This window comes from Grampus griseus (assembly GCF_964374135.1).
Source record: "Grampus griseus genome assembly, chromosome: 4".
Classification (NCBI taxonomy): Eukaryota; Metazoa; Chordata; class Mammalia; order Artiodactyla; family Delphinidae; genus Grampus; species Grampus griseus.
The window spans coordinates 17,223,510-17,246,031 of NC_138997.1; the positions used below are offsets into that span (position 1 = coordinate 17,223,510).

Sequence of the window (22,522 nt, forward strand, 5' to 3'; positions counted from 1 at the left end):
GCATCTGCTCCTGTCTCTTGGATACTCATGGTTGGAACCCAGCCACCATGTTCTGAGGAAGCCCAAGCAGCCCAAGGAGAGGCCCAGCTGAAGAGGAACTGAGGCCCTTGGCTGGCTCCAACTGAACTCTCAGCTGATAGCTATCATCAGCTCTCTAGTCATGTGAGTAGATTGTCCCTGGAAGTCACGCTGCCTTCTGAAGCAGAGCCAAAACTTCCATGCCGAGCTCTGCCCAATTTGCAGACTCACAAGTTAAACAAATGATTTTTGTGTTTTTTAAGCCATTAAGTTTTGGGGTGGATTGTTACTCAGCTACATAACTAGAGCAATGGTTCTGGACATAGTGCCGTGGATCTGCTTTAGTAGGGCTTTGTTAGGTGGTTAAATTGCTCTATATAAGAAATAATAGGGGGCTTCCCTGGTGGCGCAGTGGTTGAGAGTCCGCCTGCCGATGCAGGGGACGCAGGTTCGTGCCCCGGTCCGGGAGGATCCCACATGACTCGGAGCGGCTGGGCCCGTGAGCCATGGCCGCTGAGCCTGTGCGTCCGGAGCCTGTGCTCCACAACGGGAGAGGCCACAACAGTGAGAGGCCTGCGTACCGCAAAAAACAAACAAACAAAAAAAAAAAAAGAAAAGAAATAATAGGAAATTAGAGGATTCTGAGCCAGCAAGCTAAGGAGCAGAGGAAGCAGACGATGAAGAGAGGGAGAGGGTTCTAGCCATTGGCAGGATGGCTAAAGCACAAATGAACTCAACAACCAGCAAAATTACCTAGTGCCAGAGATGGCAGGGGACTGTATAAGAACAGGAATGCCAGTGCTCAGGTTTAAGGTGTTTGCTAATGCAGCTGGCTGCTTCGGGTGAAGCATCTGCTAATCTCCATCCCATGTACCCTAAGCCTTCGGCAAAACCCTGACACACATATACAGTCTCAAGTCTGGAATACTCAGGACGGGATGGGTGTCCTGCAATGAAGCCTGCTGGGGCAATGCAATGCAGAGTAAAGGAATGCACACTTGAGGCAAAATGGAAGAATGGAATTTGAGAATTCCCTGGAAACAAGAGCTGGAAGCCAGAGGTGAGTCAGGAAAATACAAGGCCTAGAACAGCCCTCAACTTAATTTCTTGCCCTACACCCCCCACACCCTGGACATATGTAAGGGATTCTGGATCTGTATGTTCTTATGGAATGTGGTTTCAAGTCTCTTGGGGGCTTCAATCTTAAGGTTTCTAGTGACTTCAACTAGTGCTTGACATTTTACAGTACTGATCCTGTGCAGTGGGTCTCCAAATGTGTGCTTCAGATATTTAGGTTTTGAAGGGGCCAGACCACAATTACTCTGCTGGGCCTCAGTGTGGACCCTCAGGGACACTCGTCTGGGTTGCTCTTTGGTGTCAATGGAGCATCTCTCAACTTGGTAGGTGCCCCTCACAATGGTACTTAAAAATGTAAGCAGTTAGATACCTTCGGTTGATCAGGTGAAATACTCCGGGTACAGGGAGAGACCATACCAGACTCTGACCTCCAGAACTGTAAAATAATAAATTTGTGTTGTCTTAAGCCACTAAGTTTGTGGTTCCCACAGCAAGAGAAACTAATACAACCTGGATGTGAAACATTATAATAGAGTATTTTAGTTAAAGGAAGGATTTAAGTTAGAAGACAGAAGAAAATGAAAATGTCCAAAGCTTTTTTCTGAGTTAAAATAAAGAGAAAGAATGCATGTTTTCTTTGCATTTACTTTTACTGGAAAAACAACAACAACAACACTTTTTTTTTTTTCAAAAAGAGTCAAAATAAAAGACCATTACACAAGATCGCACAATCACAAATGCTGGCAATTAAAGGTAAGTAAGCTAGTCAGTCTCACAGAGTCCTTGTCTAAGTAGTTTTCTCCACATGCAATCCACTGACAAAGTAATTCTCAGAGCTTTTGGGCTGGATTCACAGTCACAGTGGCCATGCTCACTGCATTCCATAATTGAATCACATCAGACCTCAAGTAGGAACTCTTCCACCAAGATTTCTATCTTGAGAGCAGTTTAAATGTTCATGTTCTTTCCATTTCCCACTGGCTTTTTTCATAGTCAGGGGTATAATTCAGCGTTATCCAATGTCTTTCTCCATTTACCACACAATTTACTCTCCTCTGTTTGGGACCTAACTTCCTCAGTCTTCACATTCTCTTCAACCATCACTGTCTTTACTGTACAATAAGATGACTTCAATGTAAATATAGAAACCTACATCTTCAAAGGGGGAGAAAAAGAAAGGACCACCTGCTAGAAAAAGATACAGGGATGATAAGTAATTTCAGGGAGCCCTGGATAGCACTTTTTGCCATTAATACCAGCTTATAAAAAGCAAGTAGGAAACTTTAAAAAAGAAATCAAATTCGACGTGTTGTGTGTGTGTGTATGTTTTATTCTGCACCATTATGAATCAAATAGGAAAATAACTAATAATATGCTCTAGCTGCAACATAAAACAAGAATGTTAACAGCTTACAAATGCTACTGTGAACATTTAGTTCTCTTCTGAGACAAGGGGCATACAAATGAGTCCAATTTTCAGAATCCTCCCCTGGGCCTTGTAATGACATGTGACATAGACGGACACTTTTTTTTCCCCCCAAGGACCAGAGTCTGCAATTCTAATTAGATTCAAGCTCAAGGTACGATTTAGCAAATGCTACATGCTTTATTAATGATTTTATGCACCTGTGAGGTCTACTTAGGACCCAGAAGTTAGTTAAGAATATAGAAACAGTCTCTTGAAAATATGTATCATATCTATATGTATACTTCCTTAGGAATTATGTAAAAGTCTAACACAATTTGTGAAGTTGATTTTTATAAGTAGTTTTGTAAAACAAACCTACACATAATTTTTCCCCTCAACAGTACTGATAAAATACAGGGCACCTTTTTCTTTCAAGTATTTGGGTAAAACAGCATACCCTGAGAATTTGGGGTGCAAACCTACACCTTGTAAACTGTAGAATGAAACTCCTCAAGCACCACATTGGAAAATGTATACCGTGATAGCTTTTAAACAGAGACTATTACTGAATGTGTTTTTTCATGCACATATAATATATACTTATCATGAGATTATAGTCAATCTACTTAAGAATCAACACTGTCCTGCACTCCAAAGTATTATTTCAGGTAGCATGAGCATTCAGTTTGCAGCAAACACTGACTTCCGTTTCTATGAAATATGAAAATAATTAAAATGCATTAAATCTCTTTAAGAGGCTAGAATGATGAAGTTAAATCTGAAATTAAGAAACTTATATCGCTAGATATTTTCTAGTGATATAAGGATGGATTTGAAATGTGTGTTAACATTTAAGATTTATCATAAAGATGTCAAAGTGTCATTTGTTTTAGCTTACTTACTCAATGATATCCAGAGAGCCATACACATACAGACATACGGAGACACAGGCAGACATACAGAGAACCGATATGTTAAGTCACGAACTGCATATCTGGGCTTCATTTCATCCTGAGGGCAATTTCAGTGAGTGCTTTTTAAGAAAAATACATTCTGTTGACTTAGATTTTCGTACGGGTTACAAATTTGTTCAGTTTTCCAAAAACAATTCAAATGGGGCATATTTCAACCTTACCATTTAACCAACAGGGAAAAATAGGAAATGGATCAAGATTTCTACACACAATGCCCTGTGATTCATCTGGAAAACTGAGTCACACATGTAACCCTGAGAGGAAACGGCGAAAGCCAGACTCTGCAATGCTAATTAGATTCAAGCTCCAGGCACTGTATAGGAAATGCTACATGCTTTAGTAATGGTTTTGTGTACATGAGCCCTAAAAGAGTAGTTCAGCAGCTAAAAGGACACTGGTAGGGTAATAGTTTTATGGGTCGGAAGGCTTCATAGACTCTTGGTTTTTCCTACTTAACTTGGGTTGAAAAAGGAAGGGCACAACTGTTTTATTCAAATATCAATTCAACCTCAAGAAATAATAAAACAATGAAAATGAGGATTTAGATTTACCTCATGTTTTTAAAAATGTTCCTCGCTATCACTCGAGGTGGTAAATGGCCCGGCAGGTTTGATTTGCTTTCTTATGGCTTGATGAAATGGAAAGCCATAAAATTAACAGTAGATGATATGGCGTTCATAGAATACTATTGTAAAGTCACATTTTAACCACTTGGACATTTACTACATCCACAGCAGCTTCTCAGAGGACACGGCCTCTCTGATAGAACCGACAAATGAAAAGTTCTCCTTTCTTTCCAAGTTTCTGTCCTAGTTTACCTCAATGTGAGAATTTAAGGCTCAGATCTGCTGGTGATAAATCATGATAAATAGCGATAAATAGCTTATGGGCTTCCCAGACCCTTGGTAGGTAAGAACTCTACCACATGTTCTAGGAAAGGAGATGTCTCTCATTTTGAAGACCTGGCAATCCGTTGACTACTTGACACGAGCACTGGGTTTTCCTAAAAGTCATGCACATATAATATATACTTATCGTGTATATATTATATATACATGATATTACATGATATTATATATACATGATATTATATATACATGTCATTCTAAAACAGTTTTATCAATTCTGCTTCTACCTGCCAAATCCTATCTGAGTTTCACAAGATGTGTTCAAATACGTGAGATTTCACGGTGCTGCTTTAAGTATTCTAAGCTTAAGATCTTTGATTGAGTCTACTTTCTTATTTCAATATTAAGTGACCTCTTACCCAGCACATCTCTACTGAAAATGAGGAAGGGCTGATGCTGTAAGAGAAGTTTCCCAGTGGTGAAAAATCAAGCAAGCTCTGGGGTGAATCTGTTGATGTACTTGGGTGAGAAGACCTCTATGACAAAGGAATAACGCTTTCCCCAATATGGCACAAGGGCATCTTTTCCAAACACAGAGACTGTTTCATATTTCATGTTCCATGTCTCAGAGAGGCTATCGCTTCATGTCATAGCTCATCAGCCCAATGACTGATTGAATTGTGACCAGAGCTGACTATTCCTGCCTCAAACCTTTCCTTTTACCCAACAGAACTTCTTTTCAGAGTAAGGTCCCTTTAAGGAAGTTCCTGAATGTGAAATTGAGGTTTTTTTTTTTAAAGAGTCCAACTGAGATGGAAAGCATAAATACAAAGTAATGAGATTACACAAATCATACAAAAATCAGTCTCTTAGTTTTTCTACTCACACCTTCAGTTATGAGTAGTATAAAATTCTGTGGTTTCCAGAAGCTGTTTTAAGCAGAAACCAATACTGATGATCATTAAAATCAAAATAAGGCTTTAAAAAAATTACCAGAATGCTTTATCTTTGAACAAATAAGTAAATAAGAGGAGATTCCTTTAAAAAAAAAAAGTCTGGGAGAACCTTCAAGTTATTGTTTTAAAAAGTAAAGAAATATTCCAACATAACATTTGTTGGATATATATTGACTCGTTATTATGATGAGCTAAATATTTATCTGTTCAATCAACTCTTCAAAACTCACCATGAACACTCATTAAAATAACCTTCAGAACTGGGCGACAACTGGGGCAGTACTGAATGTCAAGGAAAGATTCTGTGATTTAGATTCTCGACATCTCTAAAAACCATAAAGAGCAAATGATATAAACCTAGGTCACTGCTATGGGTATGGCTAGGGCTGGAGATAATCGGAGCCACCAAATCAGTGTTTACTTTCTACTCCACTGCCCCAAACAGGTCACTCTTCAGACTCCAAATAATCTGTGAGAGACAGGAGTGTGCAACTAAGGAGGGATCATTGAAGAAGAAAAATAATCCTATACACTCATAGCAGAGGTTGGATTCTGAGGGAAGTAGATATTTTATACCTTTCTGAAACTAAGAACTTAACTTTAAATGCAACCACTGGCTCTCTAGTCTTTCAAGCCATTCTATTTTACGGCAACAAATAGTGTCATAGCATTGTACCAATGGAAAAGTTAAAACAAGGCACAAAAGTTAAAACCACCTTTTCACAATCACATTTGAAATCGTGCTAAACCCAATAAAAGAACATGTAAAACATAACCAAGAGAATGACTAGGCATGATGCAAAATGCAGACCCATCATATTTAAATCCAAACAAGTGCTACAACTCTGCCAGCCAGCCCTGATATATTCCAAGATTCTGCAGGGAGATTTGTGATGCAAATTACTGATTTGCTCATTCGGTTTACAACAGAACCAATCCTACTCTGTTGTATGTTTTGACTGAACTATGAGAACATGTAAGAGATTGTTTGCCTAGTCACAAATGCAGGAGGGAAAGATGAAGGGAAAGCTTATATTCTGTATTAAAGTCTAAAAAGAAATAGTTTTACACAGGAAAAGTGCAACCATTCAATCAGCTTTGTAAAACTAAAATAACACAATCTGTCTTAACAGGGTTATTCAGAAAATATAGGAACTTACACACTTGGTTTATAGAAGCAAAAACTAAGAATAACATATGTAGAGGAAGGTTTCCAGATAAATTCTTAGTGCTGTTACAATGCAGCCTTCTGATTCAAGAAGATTCGTCCATCTTTCTGTCTTACTCCTATAAACAAACATAATCAAGGAAAAGATTGTTAGTAAATCTCGCTCTTAAAGAAGGAAGAAAAATGACAAAATACATTTTATTTAACTATTTGGCTAATTTCAGTGTGAATAATGATGAAGTTCACATTTTAAAATGTGTTTGGTGAGTGTGTTTCTGAACCTACTAGACACATCCTACTGACTTTAAGAAATTGCCTCGTGGAACCCTCTCTTTGAAACTTGAATTAAATACAGTCAACCATTCAAAAATGATTTTAGAGTTAAATATTTAGTTTTACTGAAACCATCCATAACAGAGATAAAATAGTATAACCGATATGTTCCTAAAATATACAAAAATGATATTTAAACTAAATTGAAACATTTGAAATTTACCATGAGTTATTAATCTAGTTAAATGAATAAACTTTATACTCTAAAGTGAATGGTCACTACTTAAATTATGTGGAAATTCATATTGCGCATTTTGTTTAAAATGAGATATACTGGTTAGAGCCTATAACTTAGTTAAATCCATTCTAAGACAAGCATTGACATGTTCAAAAGCTTACTGAAAATTAGCCCTTTCTTTCTGTTAATCTCTTTCTCTCTCTATATCTATTAGAACTTTGCCTAAAGAACATTTTTAAATTAACCTTTGGGAGTTGATATTTGAACGTAATATTATGAAGACAGAAATAGAGTGGCCTACAGGTAGTATTTGTTAGGGATTAGAAGACTCTATCATGTGAAAAGTAACTTCTAAGAAGTATCAAATAACAGCTATCTAATCAATTATATACAGAGTACTGTGGCAAAGGATATTTTAATCCTGCCCTCTAGAAACTGACCTGTGTTAAGTATATACTTAAGGAAAAAGAAGTCTATAAGAATAATTATGGGTTTAGAGAATAGCTCATGTGTATATATTTCAAGTTTGTTGATTTTACTCTTTTGTGTTTTATACCGAGAAATGACTTTCAAGAGGAAAGGGACAGTTGTGGGTTTGGAAACTTCTCATTTGCTAAAGAAGTTTAAAAGTTTTTTTTACCTTAGGACACACGGAGTAGCAACAGGAAAAAAATATATAATTACAAGGGGGAGGAGAAGAAAATAGACTAAGAAGAAAAGTTTTAATGTGGATGCAAGGATCTAGTGACAACTCAAGCTGAATTCCATCGTAAAGCAAGGTTTGCAAGGACTCTCTGAGCAGAAGGGGGACAGAGAGAGAGAGAGAGAAACAGTGAGAGAGAGAAAACAGTACAGGATGGGGAGAGCAGTCTGAGGAATGGAGGAGAAATCTGTTTCTACCAGCTGCTGGGGTCATTTTTGGGGATCCACTGTCCAGATACGGCCTTTTCATTCTTTTGCAGGATACTGCTTCCGCTTATATTAACTTTCGAGGAATTTTGTTTTAAACTTTGAAAGTAATAAAATGCTCCAATTCCTATTAAGGATGAAATAATAAAAATTGCCGGTTCAACCTAGCAGAGGGTCACGAAGAAGTCAGTAAAGGGAGAGGAGTGACTGCACTGTGTCACCGGGCAGTTTGGCCTGGATGACTTCCCATGATTTTAGGACCGGAACACATGACAGAGTTCAGCAGGGATGTTGGGTCAGATTTTCCTTTGCTCCACAGAGGTCTGTGCCCAGACTGAGAGGAAAATCACCACATGCAGCTGGCCAACTATGCCCAGAGTTGTGTAACATGCTGGAAAGCCGTGGGGCATACTAGAGGACCCCGACCACAGCCAACTGGCCTGACCCAGGGGATCAGGCAGCCCAAAGGGGACTGCAGAGCTGTGGGCATGACCTCTGGTTTGGGGAAATATCAAGCAATCCTGGGTACGGGTCCCTGGTGCTGTCCTGAGAGTCTACAGGAATAAAGGCTGACTTTCTGCCTTGGTGGAGGGCCCTGAGAGATGAGGGGCTTCTGAGGCATTGACGAGCTTCTAGTCTCCAAGGGAGATAGAACTCTTACTACATGCCATGGACTTTGTGCCACATCCTTTGCAGTGATTTTACCATTCAATCTTCACGACGTTCCTGAGAGGTATCCCCATTTTACAGTTGAGGAAACTGAGGTCCAGAGAGGGCAAGTCACTTGTCCAGAGGAGGAAGATTTTGCGCCAGGGCTGCCTGACTTCATGGTGCAGATACCTGGGTTTTAGTCAAAGCCACACTGTTTCTCTTAGACTGAAAGTCATGAGCCCATCAGTATCCAGTGGGATCCCACGCTCAGGTGACAGACCACACTCGCCCATCCCCACATACACACAAAATGATTACGGACCACACACACACTGGGAGCCACAGCCCCTAGAAGTGCTGGAACTGTTTCTCTTTGGGACATAGGAGAGCTAAACTTTAATCAAAAGAAAAACACATACGGAGGCTTAGTATACGCTAGACATCGCCAGGTTCAGGGTCAAATTCTTACCTTATTCCCTCCCTCTTTTTTCCCAAATAAGGGAAGAAGGACAATTCACAACAAGGAACTGAGACGGGGAGGGCAGAGAGGGAGAAAGTGGGCAAACTAGGGGTCATCAATAAGAGCATGGGCCCCCAAGCTTGAAGGGCCTGGATTTCAGCTGATCTCTTAATCTGGGACAAGTTATTTTTTCATTTGTTAAATAGGGATAAGAATAGTACCCACTCGTTTAAAGAATCAAGTAGCACCATGTTAAATCTTAGTAGATAATAAATGATTAATACACATTACTTTTCATTTTTTTATTAATTTTGTAGAGAGTTGAGAAGAAAATATAAGGCAATAAAATTGTAGAGAAAGGCACAAAATAATAAGAATGGGGAAAGCTACCATCCAAGAAAAGAGAAAGGGAGAAAAGAAATGGCAAAAAAAAGACACGAGGAAGATAATAAAATAAAACAGCAGCTATATATAATAATCAGGAGAGGAAGCCACAATCAAATTAGGAAAAATATAGATATAAATGAATTGACTCAAGAACGTAATCATGGGATGAGCTGGAAATGAAATGTCGAGCTTGCAGCCTGCAGCCAGCAGCCTCGTCCATCACCTGGCCTCGTGCACAAGGCTGCAGAGAACGCAGGTGAAGGAGCCGCAGCTTCAAGCCTGCCCTTGAAGCTGTCCAGTCTGTGGTGACAACAGACTCCAAACAGAAAAGGGAGGAGAAGGAAAAAAGCAAAGTGGGGCTTTAAACTAAATCAACTTCAAGTGAATGGGAAAGGAGAAACCACAATAAGGAATTAAAAAAAAAATAGCAAAGAACAGAAAGTAAATTCTCAAATAAAAGGCAAGGGAAGAAAAGAAGGGAAGTAAACTGTGGGCCCGACCCCAAGATGGAGGACCAGAAAGAAGAGTGGCCCTGGGGAGAAAAAGAGAAGGGGACTGGGAAGCAGGAAGAAAGAAGCAAATGGAAAATAGACTCTGGTCTGGGATGATTTAGGTTTTGAGTCCCAACTCTGCCCCAGAGGGACACTGTGACTTAAGAAGGGTCACTTAACTCAGGGGGTAGAAATGACTCTGAGGGGGTGAGAAGAAAAGAAAGACCAACGATGCAGGAACAACATAAAGCACACTCAGAAATGAAGAAACAAATGGGTAACATTTTACAGAAAAAAGAATAGACATTCAAAGGAAACAAAATAATTGTAATACCTACTGGGTAGCAGGCATGGTGCAAATTAAAGTTTTCTGTTGTTATTCTTACACATTTATCTTTATGCCCTTGTAAACGGTATTTAGTATCAAGTCTCAAATTTTAAAACAAAAATATGGTATCTAAGTGGCTGGGCAGGAGAAAGCATGAAAGTGAATATGTTAGGGAAGGAAAAATACAGCTACATGTCTCGAATGACAGAAAACAAAAAACTCTCATCAGAAAAGGCATCAAAGGTCCTGTGGAGAAGGAACTTTCAAAACTAAAATGAACAAATAACAAAGGCCTAAAACAGAAAAGGCCTAACAAAAACGGAGAGAGTTGTGAAGTTTTGAACTGTTGTGCTCAGCACACTGGTGTGTTATCAATGGGTTCCTGTTGTGACTTTCCGGCCACTGCGCCACCGGCTGGGAACAGCCTGGTCCATTTATCACAATGTGTGATGTCATTACTAAATACAAACAAAATACGTAATATTACTACTTATCTTCTGAGATGGGTTGTGACCTGGCAAAGTTTGAGGAGCACTGCAATTTTCACCACAGGAGGAAGAGAAGTAGGGAAGACCCTACCTATGAAAGCAAAACTAGAGGAAAATTCATAACAGAATAATCCGAGAGTAGCAGCAGCTGGCTATGCTCAAATCTACACAGGGGAGAAAGAAAGGCTCCCTGTTACAACGTGCAGCTAAAAATAGATGATGAAATACTTATTATTTGAGCTGGAAGGAATCTTAAAGGTTAAGACAGGACTTGAACACTGGTTTTGCAGTTCTGCATGTACGGTCTGTGTCCTCCAGCTGGCTCCTGGACTGTGGGACGGTACCAGGTCACGTGTGACTTTATAGCCTCACTGCAGAGTACACTGTGCCTGGCGGAGTGTAAACATGTAATTCACGTTTGTTGAATGAATGATGGAATTAGTGCTTTTTGTTCAAATATTCATTTCACAAATGTCTGGAGAGGCAGAGCAGATCCACTGCACTTCTCTGTCCTCCTTCTTGCTTTTCATGCCTCCTACCAACAAACAAACAGCGCATGGCGTGGTCCAGGAGCTGGGAGCCAGGCCCATCCTGGCTCTCTCACTCTCTGGGGACCTCAGCAAAACCATTTCTTTCTAAGCCCCAGTTTTCTTCTCTGTGAAATGCCGTGCTTGGATCAAACCATTTATGTGACTTCTAGTTAAAAGGGGCACATAAAACCCTACCCTACCGCAAGGAAAAACTCTGGAGTAAGTCTGGTTTTCAAAGGAAATCTCAAACTGAAAACAGCTTCCAAGCCTTCTCACACTGACCATCCGTATGAACAGCAACTGATGGATGGGGGTGTACAATGTAATTTTTGATATATCTGAACCGTGTTTAAATTTTTTTCACACAAGGAAAAGAACTATACACTTCTTTTTTATGTATCTGACTTTTCTTTGGAAAGTGGCATAGAACTTTCAGGATGGTGAGTTTTGAAGGATTTTTATAATAATTTCAATTATTATCTGAATTTGGGTAATTAGATTTTTGCCTGTACACAAAAAGCTAATAACTAGCTCCTGACTAGTCTTTTGCTTTCTATCTTTAGGACTGTGGACTAAAATAAAGGTTAAAGAAGGGAAAGCTTTCAAAGAAATCACTGTTCAAATCTCCCATACAGAAAACTCTGATTTGTATTTGTGTCTGATGGAAACAACTCCAGGCCTAATCTCTCCAGGCTCATCAGACAGGAGAAAGGCCAAAGGCAGCTGCTACAGGGACACGATTCGAGCGTATGCCCGGTTCCTCCCTCCTCTGGGCCCTGTCCTCCCTTCCCCTTGCTCTGCACCTACACAGCCCACACAAAGGCCTCGCAGGATTAGCTGCTCCCAGAGAGCCGTAGGTAAACATCCCACCTGTCCAGAAGATGAAAATGCTTTTATCTAGAGGCTACTCTTTTCCTTCTACAAAATGAATTCTCTAAATCTGCCCCTCTTCCACATGCATATTTCTTTATTTTCTACACCGAACAATAGGTACATTATTTATATTTAATCTTCCCTCCCCTCTGTATTTGTGGTCATTACATAGGGCCCGTTGCAAATTCTTGGAAAGGAAATCATCTGTTTCTAGATTGCAAGTAAAATGAGGCTTGTGCTTTCACCTGAATTCTTGCAGAAAGAGCCAAGGATTTTTGAACAGTGGCCTAAGAAATGTTACTATGCATGACATTTCTTGCAGTCCAAGAAATGTAATGCATAGTAACCATCCCTTAATTCGGAGAGGTTTTATATTTTTCAATACACTATTGTATCATCTGGCATTCAGATACATTCTGAGGAGTAGAGATTACTGACACATGAGCGTCATGTGTGCTAGAGAGTTTGCATGTCTAAGAACACACAGCCGGTGAGAAGACGCTGGGACTCTGATCTAATGATCCTACTTCCTAATTTAAGGCTCTTTCCTTGAAGAAAGAAACCATGTTCCTGTTTCTTTTAAGCACAGAAGAGAGAGGAATGGCTTATTTCTTTCATACAAGCATAGAAAGGGCTCCTCTCCTAAAAATAAAGGTTCAGTATGATCTTACCAAGGAGTGAACCTCCTTAGAAAGCATTTATGATGTCAACCCTTCCTCATGTGAAGAGGACAGGAGAATGAGAGGGCAAATTTCTCCCCACAGGGCTGGCAGCTTTGTGCTGTATCTGAAGGTTGCCCCTGTCTTATGTTTTTGACCTGAAGTGTCCTGGTTCGGAAAACCCGAGCTCACCTTTCCTATCAAGTTCCATGGACTGTAGTTACAGCCAGGATTCCTGTCAGTGAATCTGAATTAACTTGGGTGTCAGGATCTACGTCTGCTTCATCTGATTTCCTTTAGTGGGGGCAAGGGGGAGTTGATTCTTTTCTGAAGGGAGAGAATGCAGATAGGAAAATGAGTGCCTTGTAGGAATCAGCAGCAGAGCCTAGTGGATTCAGTCTGAACGAACTGGATCAAACACAGCAGCTCCATTTCAGGAGTCACTGCAGGCCCAGAATCTCCTCCTCCCCTGGAGGTCAAGCCGAGTGTGTGTGTGTGTGTGTATGTAAAATACCTTAAAGACTGGACTCACCTAAGAAAAAGTATTCTGATGGTCTGAAAACAAAAACAAGAGCTTAAAAATACAGCCTTTTTGTATAAGAAACTCCAAGAGGAAGATGTGGTGGAGGGAGAGAAGCCTTTCTGTAGATTTTAGAAAACCTCCTAACAAGAAAATGTCAGTCTTTGACTCTCTTTACTCTGAGGAGTAACCAGAGTAACGGTGTCCCCAAGGATTTTCGTGCCTGTCACTGGGGTTGCTAAGAATAGAGTGGAGCTCGCTCACTCCACAAAATCCAGACCGGGTTTTTATTGCTTCCCCCTGCCAGTCTTCACCCAAGGTTAACCTGAGAGATCCAGGGTTCACCTCCCTCCCACTCACTGTGGGAAAAACACTCAGGCAATTTGAAAAGGTCAAAGGGGAAAGGCCAGCTGTGGGACTGAGGAGTGGGCAAGAAAATTAGCTCCTTAATAATACGGATGCAGTTTTTGCTCTGTTCTTCCGAAATGCCCATTTCTAGAGACAGCCTCCGCTGCTGTAAGTCTGCCCCTTCAAACACAAAGAAATAGGACTGCTGTTAATCCCTTAAACGTGATTATCGAAGTGATGTCCACTCACCAGCAGCTGCGCCCTTCTGCTTTCTGGTGGCCGCCCATCATCTGTGTTCCACCACGAAGCTCATGGTGGTGCCGTCAAAGGAGGGGGGGGCGATGATCCGCGGCCCCAGGGGCTGCGAAGTGATGCTGATGACAGGCTTGCCATGCAGCTGGGCAAAGCCCTTGGCCCCCACCAGCTGGGATGTGGCCGCTGGGGCAGAGGAGGAGGTGGGAGACTGACCGGAGGACATGAAGTAAGGGGCCTCGGTGAAAGATGCAGCTGCCTCTTTGCTGGGGGGCTCTGCTGCCACGGGGGAGAGCTCGGCGCCCCTTGGAGTGTGAGCAATTGGCGTGGGCTGCAGGGCATTGGCGGGCAGCACCGTGGGCAGAAACCCGGGGTAGATCATGTAGGCGGGGCCGTAGGCCCCCGGACTCAGGGCCAAGGGAGGCCCGGGGAGGGACATGGGAGCCACAGCCTGCTGCTGGGAGGTCATGGGCACGTCCACATACTGCCCCGTCTCGGGGTCAAACAGTCTCCGGGTCATGGGCTGTACTGGTGTGTCCACCAGATAGTACTGGCCGGTTGTCACATCCAGGAGCATCTTGCGCTGGGTCTGCGGAGGCTGCGGCTGCTGGAAGGGGTCTGTGGGGACCGGAGCTGGACCCACAGGTGCCGGGGCAGGCATGCCTGGTGGGGAGAAGCAGAGGACCTGGGGCTGGGCCCCCTGGAGGGTGAAGGGCAGCAGCTGCTGGTGGTAGATCGTGGTGGGGGGATGCTCGGGGCTCTGTGGCTCTGCGGGGGCAGCTACCGTGCCCCGGGGGTCGTCAGGCTTGGTGCGCCAAGCTGGCCGGCTGGTTCCGCTGACCTGAGAGCCTTTGGGGCTACTGGGGACCTGACTGCGGGCACTCAGCGGGGGCAAGCTGCAGAGAGTGGTGGCTGAGGAGGGAGGGGCCTCCCTCCCCGCCCCAGGCCTGCCTGGAAGCTCCCCAGCTGCAGAGCTCCCTTTAACGGGGATGGTCAGGTAATTCTCGCAGTCGCTGTGGCTCTTTTCCAGATGGCTGCCATTCTTCCTGTTGGTCACCTCTTCGAGAGATGCCCGAGTGGCCGGAGAGATCTTGAGAGACCGGAGTCCCTGCGATTTGATGCCCTTTGCCGCCGAAGGGCTCTCTGCAGCGGGGCCTTGTGGGAACTTGCCAGCGACACCCCCAGTTTTCTGGGTGCTGCTGGCGCTCACTGTGAGCACGTTCCGGTGGCTGGGGAGCGGGGGCAGGGGCTGGGTTCTGTCCACATCCTTGTGCACCGGGGGGATATAGAGGGACCGGGGCCTCTCCCTGGCCAGGTTCTCAAAGGCGGCCGCGCGGGCGGACACACTCTCGGCGCTCGGGTTGGAGTTCCTCCGCTGCAGACGCTCTATGGGGCCCCCTCGCAGGACCACACCTGCGCCTTTGTGCCCGGCGCCCCGCTCTTCCGCCCCACCCACCCGTTTGGCCAACTTGTCGGGGTCCCGCTCAGCACCCCCGGCCCCTTCTCTCTCCTCACTGGCGATGAGCGACAGGACGTGGCTGTCGGTCATCAGGGGCAAGGGGTCGCTTTTCCGCTTCCACTCGTTCCTGTTGAAGCTGTACAGCTCTTCCATGGACCTCACAGCCGCCGTCAGCTTCTCCAGAGCATTGCGAGATGTCTTGGGGCCTCTTCCTTCCTCCTTGACCTCCTCCTCCTTGGCCTTCTCTGGGGTCTTCTGAGCCTTGGAGACGATCTTGAGCACGGGCAGGTACGAGCCCTGCTCAGGCTTATTGGGAGCGATGGTGGCCACGGGCAGCCTGCCAGATGCCCTGTGAACCAAGACTGTCCCTTCCGGCGAGGAGGAATTCAAGGCCCTGCTGCTGCCCTCCATGCCCACGTTCTCCCTGGGCTCTCCGTCTGTGCCGTCTTCCCTCTGGTTCACCACAGCCTGGCATGTAATCACCATGGGGGACAGGGATTCCGAGCCACCAGCTGCAGGAGCCAGCGGCCTGGGTTTGGGCCCGGTCAGCCCCTGCTCTGGGGTAACGCTGCCCTTGTCACTGCTGTCCCCTGACGCTTTGATGAGTTTCCGGACATCTCTTACCTGGTGGAGGGGGCCTTGGGCCTTGGACTTGTCCCTGACATCTCTCACCTGGAACTGGGGCACTTTTTCCAGGTTGTCCCCCCGGAAGAGTTTCTGCTGTGCCCTGCTGTTGTCCTCAGTGGTCTTGAAGAGGTTCGAGGCGCCGCCACTGGCCAGTTTGGGTGTGAGCAACTTGGCGATGTTGAAGTCCGAGCCCGGCTGCTGCACGCTTCCCAGCCGGATCTTGATCTCGGGAGCCTTGGGCCTGACCACTGCTGTGGAGGTGGCCTGGGCAGCGGGGTGCTTGGTGGCCTGCTTGCCCGGCTGCTTGTCCTTGGGTGTCTGCTGGATGTTGGGGACAAAGAGGCGAGACATGATGGTGGACTTACTCGCAGAGATCTCCCCGAGATCAGCCCTCCAGTCGCCCCCTTTGGGGAGTTTCAGCTTCCCGATGGGGGCCTTTTCTTCCCGCTTGTCCGCCTCCTTCTCCTTCCATGACCGGAATGCACTGTTCTGACTGCGGAGGAAGATGCTCTTGACAGTCTCTGACGCACTCTTTTTGATTTCACACACTTCTACCGGGGGTCCATCGGCGAAATTCCGGCCGGAGCCTGCATGGCTCTCCCGAGGGGCACTGGCTTTGAAAACTGGGGATTTAGACCCAGCTACGGACCCCTCCCCACCTGCATCAGACACGCTGACCACCGTGTACTCAGAGCCGGCCTCCGAGTGGCGAGAACTCTGCCTCTGCAGGCCCTTCTCCCGCTGCTTCTCACCCCCGGGGGGAGGGCCCTCCGTCTCCTTGGAGGTGCTGGAGAGGTTATGGTGGGATGTGTCACTGACTTCTCCCCTCTCCATTTTGAACTCATGTTCCCGCTGCATCTTCTTGGAGATGACGTTTTTGAGCAGACTGGAAGCAAACTTGGACTTCTTCTGGGGGCCGTCAGCTCGGGAGGCAAGCCTGCTGCCCTCAGAGGTCTCCGAGCCATCATCCGTGTACACTGACCCGGGGCCCTTGCTGGGGCCTTTGGTGGCCCTGCAGGGCCCCGCGGCGGAGCTGGCTTTGCTCTCACTGCGTAAATTCAGAGGCTCGAGAAGGGTGACCACGTGGGAGCCCGACTGGACCTGCTTCTGGAAACACAGAGGTGTCTCCACGTGTTTGATCTCCCCCTCGACTTTGCTGACCACGAACTCCAAGGCCTTGGTCTGGGACTTCTTGGACTGGATGTAGAGCTGGTCTGCGGTCGTCCTGGCCCCACTGCCCTTCCTCAGACCCGCAGCCATAGAGGCAGCGCTGCTCCTGAGGAGACTCTGTTCCACCCTGGCTCCAACGCCTGCGCATTTCAAGTCCAGGAAGGCCGACCAGCGCCCAAAGCCGACTTCGGAGAGCGACGAGGACTCCCGGGAACTGATGTTCAGAGCCTCAAAGTAGGGGTAAGCGAGGCTCCGGAAGGCCCGGGAGGTCAGGTTACGCACCTCTTTGTCGGCGTCGTCCAGCTCGCTCACGGCACTGGAGGCCCCGCTGGAGGAGTCCACCAGCTCCTTCGCCCGGACGGCCCCGCACCGCGTTTGCAGGCGAGCAGGGACGGCGATGAATTTCTTCGCATGGTCCTGAGCCACGGCTGCAGCCGGGTCTTGCTTCAGTGAACTTGAATTGTGTTCAGCAGCTGTAGAGACGCGGAGGCTCATGTCGCCTTCATGCTTGGCAGCGTAAATAATGTTTTGCTTTGCACACACGTTGCTAGGCTCATTTATAGCCCGGGAAGTCGGTTTGATTGATAGGAGGATCTGGCCTGCTGCACTCCCGCAGCTGCTTGCGACGGCTGAGGCTGCCTCCAGCGGCTGCAGCAAGGGCTCACACGGGGTGGCAGTGCCAGGCCCCGTGGCTGGGGGAGTGGGGTTGCTGTCCGAGGGGCCGCTGCCCACTTCCGTGCTGCTGGTGTCGCCACCGCTGCTGCCCGCGCTGGGGCGGGCGGGGTCACTGTCGGTGGGGCTGGGTGTCCGGGTGGCGTCGGTGCTGGGAGCGGTGCTGAGGTAGCAGCTGTTGTCATCGTCCTCTTCGCTCGGCGTGGTGACGTCCTCTGGGGTCTCGTCGCTGCCACCAAAGGAAGCATAGTCCACGAATGAGTAGATCACGTTGTTGTCCTCGAAATCCCAGTGGGAGGCCAGGCCCACGTCGAAATCCGTGTCCTGCTCTACCTCGCTCAGCTGGATCTCGTGGGTGGTGATGTAGTGAGCCTCCTGATTCTGGGGGGGGTCCCTGCTGCCCTGAGACTTGGCAATCATGTCTCTGCACTCGGTTCTCTCTCCTCCTCCTGGTTTTTCCCCTTCTTCTCCTCCCTTGGGCTGGCAGCTCACTGCGTTCTCACCACTGTCACTCTCAAAGTCTAACAGTGAGGACGAGGTGGCCAGAGCCCCCGTGGATGTGGTGGTATCACCCGTCTTGGAAAGGCCACCTTCCTCTGCTTTGTCCACCAGGGCGGAGGAGGGAGACGAGAGGCTGCTGCCCTCATCAGTGCCGGAGAACTGGGGTCCGGAGGCTTCCAGGGAGGCAGGATTCTTCTGGGGGGCTGGAGCCTCACACTCTTGGCTGCCGGCTTCGTCTTGGGCTTTCTCCTTGGGGCTGCTAGAGCCCCTCTGATCCCCCGGGCGCTGCTCCAGAGTAAGTCTCATGGTCCGGGGACTGTCTCTCTGCACTCCAGCTGAAGTGCGCATCTCCACATATTTCTCTTCTCGCTGCGAGGAGGCCGATGGCTTGAGAAGTGGCCGCAGCTGCTGCTTGAGCTCCTGGCGATCTTGAGCTCCGCTCACCCCCTCCCTGACCTCCTTCGGTCTGGCCTGCAGATTCAGCTCAGGAGGGGCGCCTTCCATTCTGAGCCCTCGCCTAGGTTTCAGTGACAGGAGAAGACAATGGGGAGCACCGGGGCGGTCCCGGGCCCCTCCCTGGCCCTGGAGGGGCTGCAGAGTAGCCCGAAGCAGGGTCCCACGTGCCTGGATTGGCCCCAAGGCTATAGGCACCACTGCCGCGGCTGCCACCAGCTTCCGGTTCTTCAGCCCCTGTGGCGGGGCCCGGGCGAGGCTGAGGGAGGAAGGAAGGCTCCTGGATGGGGCGGCAGAGGTGGTCTGTGGCCAGGGGGCTGCGGCTCCGGCCGAGACCGTGGCCAGCTTCCCGTAGCTGAGCTGTTCTGTCCAGTTGTTTGCCTGGCACCATCGGCAGCTAGGAGTCTGAATGCCATCGGCCACGGAAGGAGCAGCATCTGTAGGCCGACCCCGGGACTCCCAGAAATGAAAGGAAAGCATGTGCTGTTTCTTGTGAAGCCTTGTTCCTTTCCTGGATGGGGTAAGAGTGGGTCACGTCATTCCAGAAATATTTTTAGTGTCTATTCCCTAGTCATACGGAAACCACACTTGAGGGTAGAGAGAAGAGGCTCTAAGATGAAGACAGAGTGTTGGGGGTGGAGGAGGCATGTGGGTTCTAACTGAAATCAACCAAATGTCCTATGTAATCTATTACAGGGATGTCTAGCAAGTATGAAATTGTTCTTTACTGACTGTCATCTTTCACTCCCAAGTCTGATTAGATGTTTTTTTCCCCCTTGTTCTTAAATAAAACCCAAATTCAGCATTGCATTTCAAATCAATTAAGGACAGCTCTGAAAGACTTCAAAATCTCCCTTGAACATATGGTAGCTTTAAGTTTGTCTCAAAATCTATGCATTTCCTTTCTCTTTCATCTCAAATCAATCAAGTTCTGGTAATAAAACTTTTCACAGGAATAAAACACTCTGTCCTTCCTTCCCCAAAGTCCTACTTTACGAAACGTAATCTGTTTGTTTAAAAATAGGAAGAAACCCTTCTAGAATCTTTACTGTGCACTCGAAGTGTACAGGGGCAATTTTTAAAGACTTAGAACTTAACACTTCAAATAAACTTTTAATTATAGTCACTAAAAAGGAGCACATGGGTTAAAAGTGACACGACTTCAAATCCCTACCACCTCAAGCAAGTTCCTTAAACTTCTAAAACCGTGGCAAGACAATAAACCTCCACTTAAATATAGCCTGGGCTGCAGCCTCACGGGTCAGTTACACTGGCTGAATTCCAGACCTGCAGGGCACCAAGTCAAAAGGCACAGAAGAACAACGAATACGCTTACCCTTCCTGAGTACAGTGCGGCTTGGAGGGAGGTTCAGAGAGGAAATGTGACCCACTGGCATGCCCCGTGGCAACGAAGCCCAAATCCCAGTTCACTGGCTCTGAGATCCTTCCATTTCAAACAGTTCAGTAGTTGTGTAAATGAATTTGCCAGGCAACCCAAATGGGGGTTCTGTACTGGCCATCCCCAGAGCAGATCCCTTGGCTGCTATCCATGGAGAACCACGACTCTTGGTTTGGTGAGATCTGGCCCTCATCGTCTGCCAGGCCCAATTCCACCACTATACATAGTCTATGTGTCACTTATGCCGATTGAATAAAGCACTATTTTAAACATTCACATTTGTGGGGAACAAAAATAACACCATCAACCATCCCCTTCCAACATGAAGGCAACCCTCACACAGAAAAATGTTCCTTCCTCTGCATGGGTGTGGGAGGAGGCATGGAGTGGGGGCCCCTAGCAACTGAAGCATCGCCTTCTCATCCTTGGGATGTGGACGGCACAGCCCTGCCATTCTCCCCAGGACAACTCCCTTCTGCCCACATCACTGCCATTAAAAACAGGACATAGGGAAGGCTGGCAATATCAAGTATCACAATGTGGATATAAAGCCAGAGCGCTAGATGAAGAGAGTAAAAGAGAAAAGGAAACAGAGAGGGGGAGAGAGGAAGGGAACGAAAGAAGAAGAAGGAGAGAGAGAGAGGATTTGCTAAATTTGCAATCAACTGTTTTGATTATGGAGAACCGTGTGCAATGGCACAAAATCGTGGATTTTTTTTTTTTTTTCTGTAGGTGGGCCTCTCACTGTTGCGGCCTCTCCCCTTGCGGAGCACAGGCCCCGGACGCGCAGGCTCAGCGGCCATGGCTCACGGGCCCAGCTGCTCCGCAGCATGTGTGATCGTCCCGGACCGGGGCACGAACCCGTGTCCCCTGCATCGGCAGGTGGACTCTCAACCACTGCGCCACCAGGGAAGTGCCCTGGATTCCTAATGATAATAAAAATTTTAAATCATAATAATTACAATATGAGTTACAAAGTGTTTACTATGTGTGAGACGCCATCTGAAGCACTTTTAAATGTGTCTGTATTAATTTATTTAATTCTCATCACAATTTGGTGAGTTAGGTACAATTATTGTAGTGGTTTTACAGATGGGAAAGCTGCAACACAGGGATGTTAAGAAATTGTGGAGCAGAATCCAAACCTGGGCTGTTTAGTTCCAGACTTTGACCCTAAACCGTGATGCTACAGAGTCTTGCTGACTTCCACGCTCAGACACTCTCTAGGGCGCCCGGATGCTCAATTAGACGGGAGCAACGCCTCCTAGGCAACTTCACCTGCATGACCACAAGTCAACCACATCACCGTTTCTCGGTTTTGTTTTGTTTTGTTTATATCATCAACCTGTGTACACATTATGTATTCAGGGATTAAGGAACATGAGCGTATACATAAAATGAAATAAAATATAATCGGCTCCTCCAGGCAAGTAGAGTGTTCTCAATGCCCCATTTTAATTTTGCTTTGAAGCCTTGGACGAGAAACCCTGAACACTTCCTCAAGCTCTGTGGGCCATGCACACTCCACAGCTGAATAGAAGATGGAGTTTCTGCCCATCAAGGCAATTATAGTCTAAGAAGAAATTTTTCCAGCACTTTCCATATGGCCCTGTCTGTCATGACAACTCAGCAGATTTTAGCAGTTTTGCCTTGCAGTTGGCAAAGTACAAAATTGGAAGGTCAGATGCCCTGGATGTAGGTTAAAGCATAATTGTCTAATGCCCTGAGTTCTGGAAACTTACTTCCAGAGTTTTGCTTCCTCCAGAGAGTGCACCCCTAGCCAAAGCCCCCCAGCAAAGAGCGAGGGTTATCCTAAAAGAGGTACTTACCTCCCAAATATCCGTGTGCCTCCTTTTCTCTTTTCTGTCTAAGTGAATGCCAGTGTAGGGAAAAAATCTGTAGAAAAACCTTTTTTAGATAAGGTCAATTTCCGAAAAGTGGGGTTTAATTCAAACCACAAATTCTATTTAAAAATCAAAAAAGCAGAGAATTTGGAGTAGGACAGATTCTATTAAAAGATTTTAAAAAAAGAAACTCATACCTGGAAAAACAAAAACCAGTTGTAGGGTAAAGTAAAACAATTAAGAACACCAAACTTCTGCCCTCTGGCATTTTCAGAGCTCTGGATCAGTGTATGTTACTATGCAACACTCTCAATTCTTTTGAAAACAACTTTTGTCATTCATTAGCCATAGAGCCTTATATTTCCTCACATGACTACAGTCATCTTTTTTTTTTTGCAGATGAACTCAGTGGTTGCCTACCTGATCTCAGCTCTTGAGCAATTAACAGTGACTAATGCCACCAGCATTAAACCATGTTAAGCAAGCATGCTTGCTAGACCAGGCAAGGTATACTCGGCAGACAGCTTTATATGGGAATTCA

At 46.1% G+C, this 22,522-nt stretch overlaps 1 protein-coding gene across 3 annotated transcripts; it reads right to left on the reverse strand.

Moving 5' to 3' along the window:
- Window positions 1-1,736: 1,736 nt before the first annotated feature.
- Window positions 1,737-22,295, reverse strand: LOC309822035 (uncharacterized protein C4orf54). 3 transcript variants are annotated; one of them, XR_014296682.1, is made up of 5 exons: window positions 22,179-22,295; window positions 21,967-22,033; window positions 13,854-19,249; window positions 6,442-6,568; window positions 1,737-2,283 (listed from the first exon to the last, which is right to left on the reverse strand). XR_014296682.1 is itself a non-coding variant. In XM_082653652.1 (4 exons), exon 3 carries the CDS (start codon window positions 19,216-19,218, stop codon window positions 13,891-13,893), a length of 5,328 nt encoding a protein of 1,775 aa, XP_082509778.1. In that variant the 5' UTR covers window positions 19,219-19,249; window positions 21,967-22,033; window positions 22,179-22,295; the 3' UTR covers window positions 1,737-6,568; window positions 13,854-13,890. The 3 variants fall into 3 exon arrangements, 1 of the variants encoding a protein (XP_082509778.1); XM_082653652.1 differs by having other exon boundaries at window positions 1,737-6,568; XR_014296681.1 differs by lacking the exon at window positions 13,854-19,249 and having other exon boundaries at window positions 1,737-6,568.
- Between the last annotated feature and the right edge of the window lie 227 nt (window positions 22,296-22,522).

Bases quoted from the DNA above. Each gene is read 5' to 3' on its own strand.
- LOC309822035 (XM_082653652.1), bottom strand. From the start codon at position 19,218: ATGCTTTCCTTTCATTTCTGGGAGTCCCGGGGTCGGCCTACAGATGCT.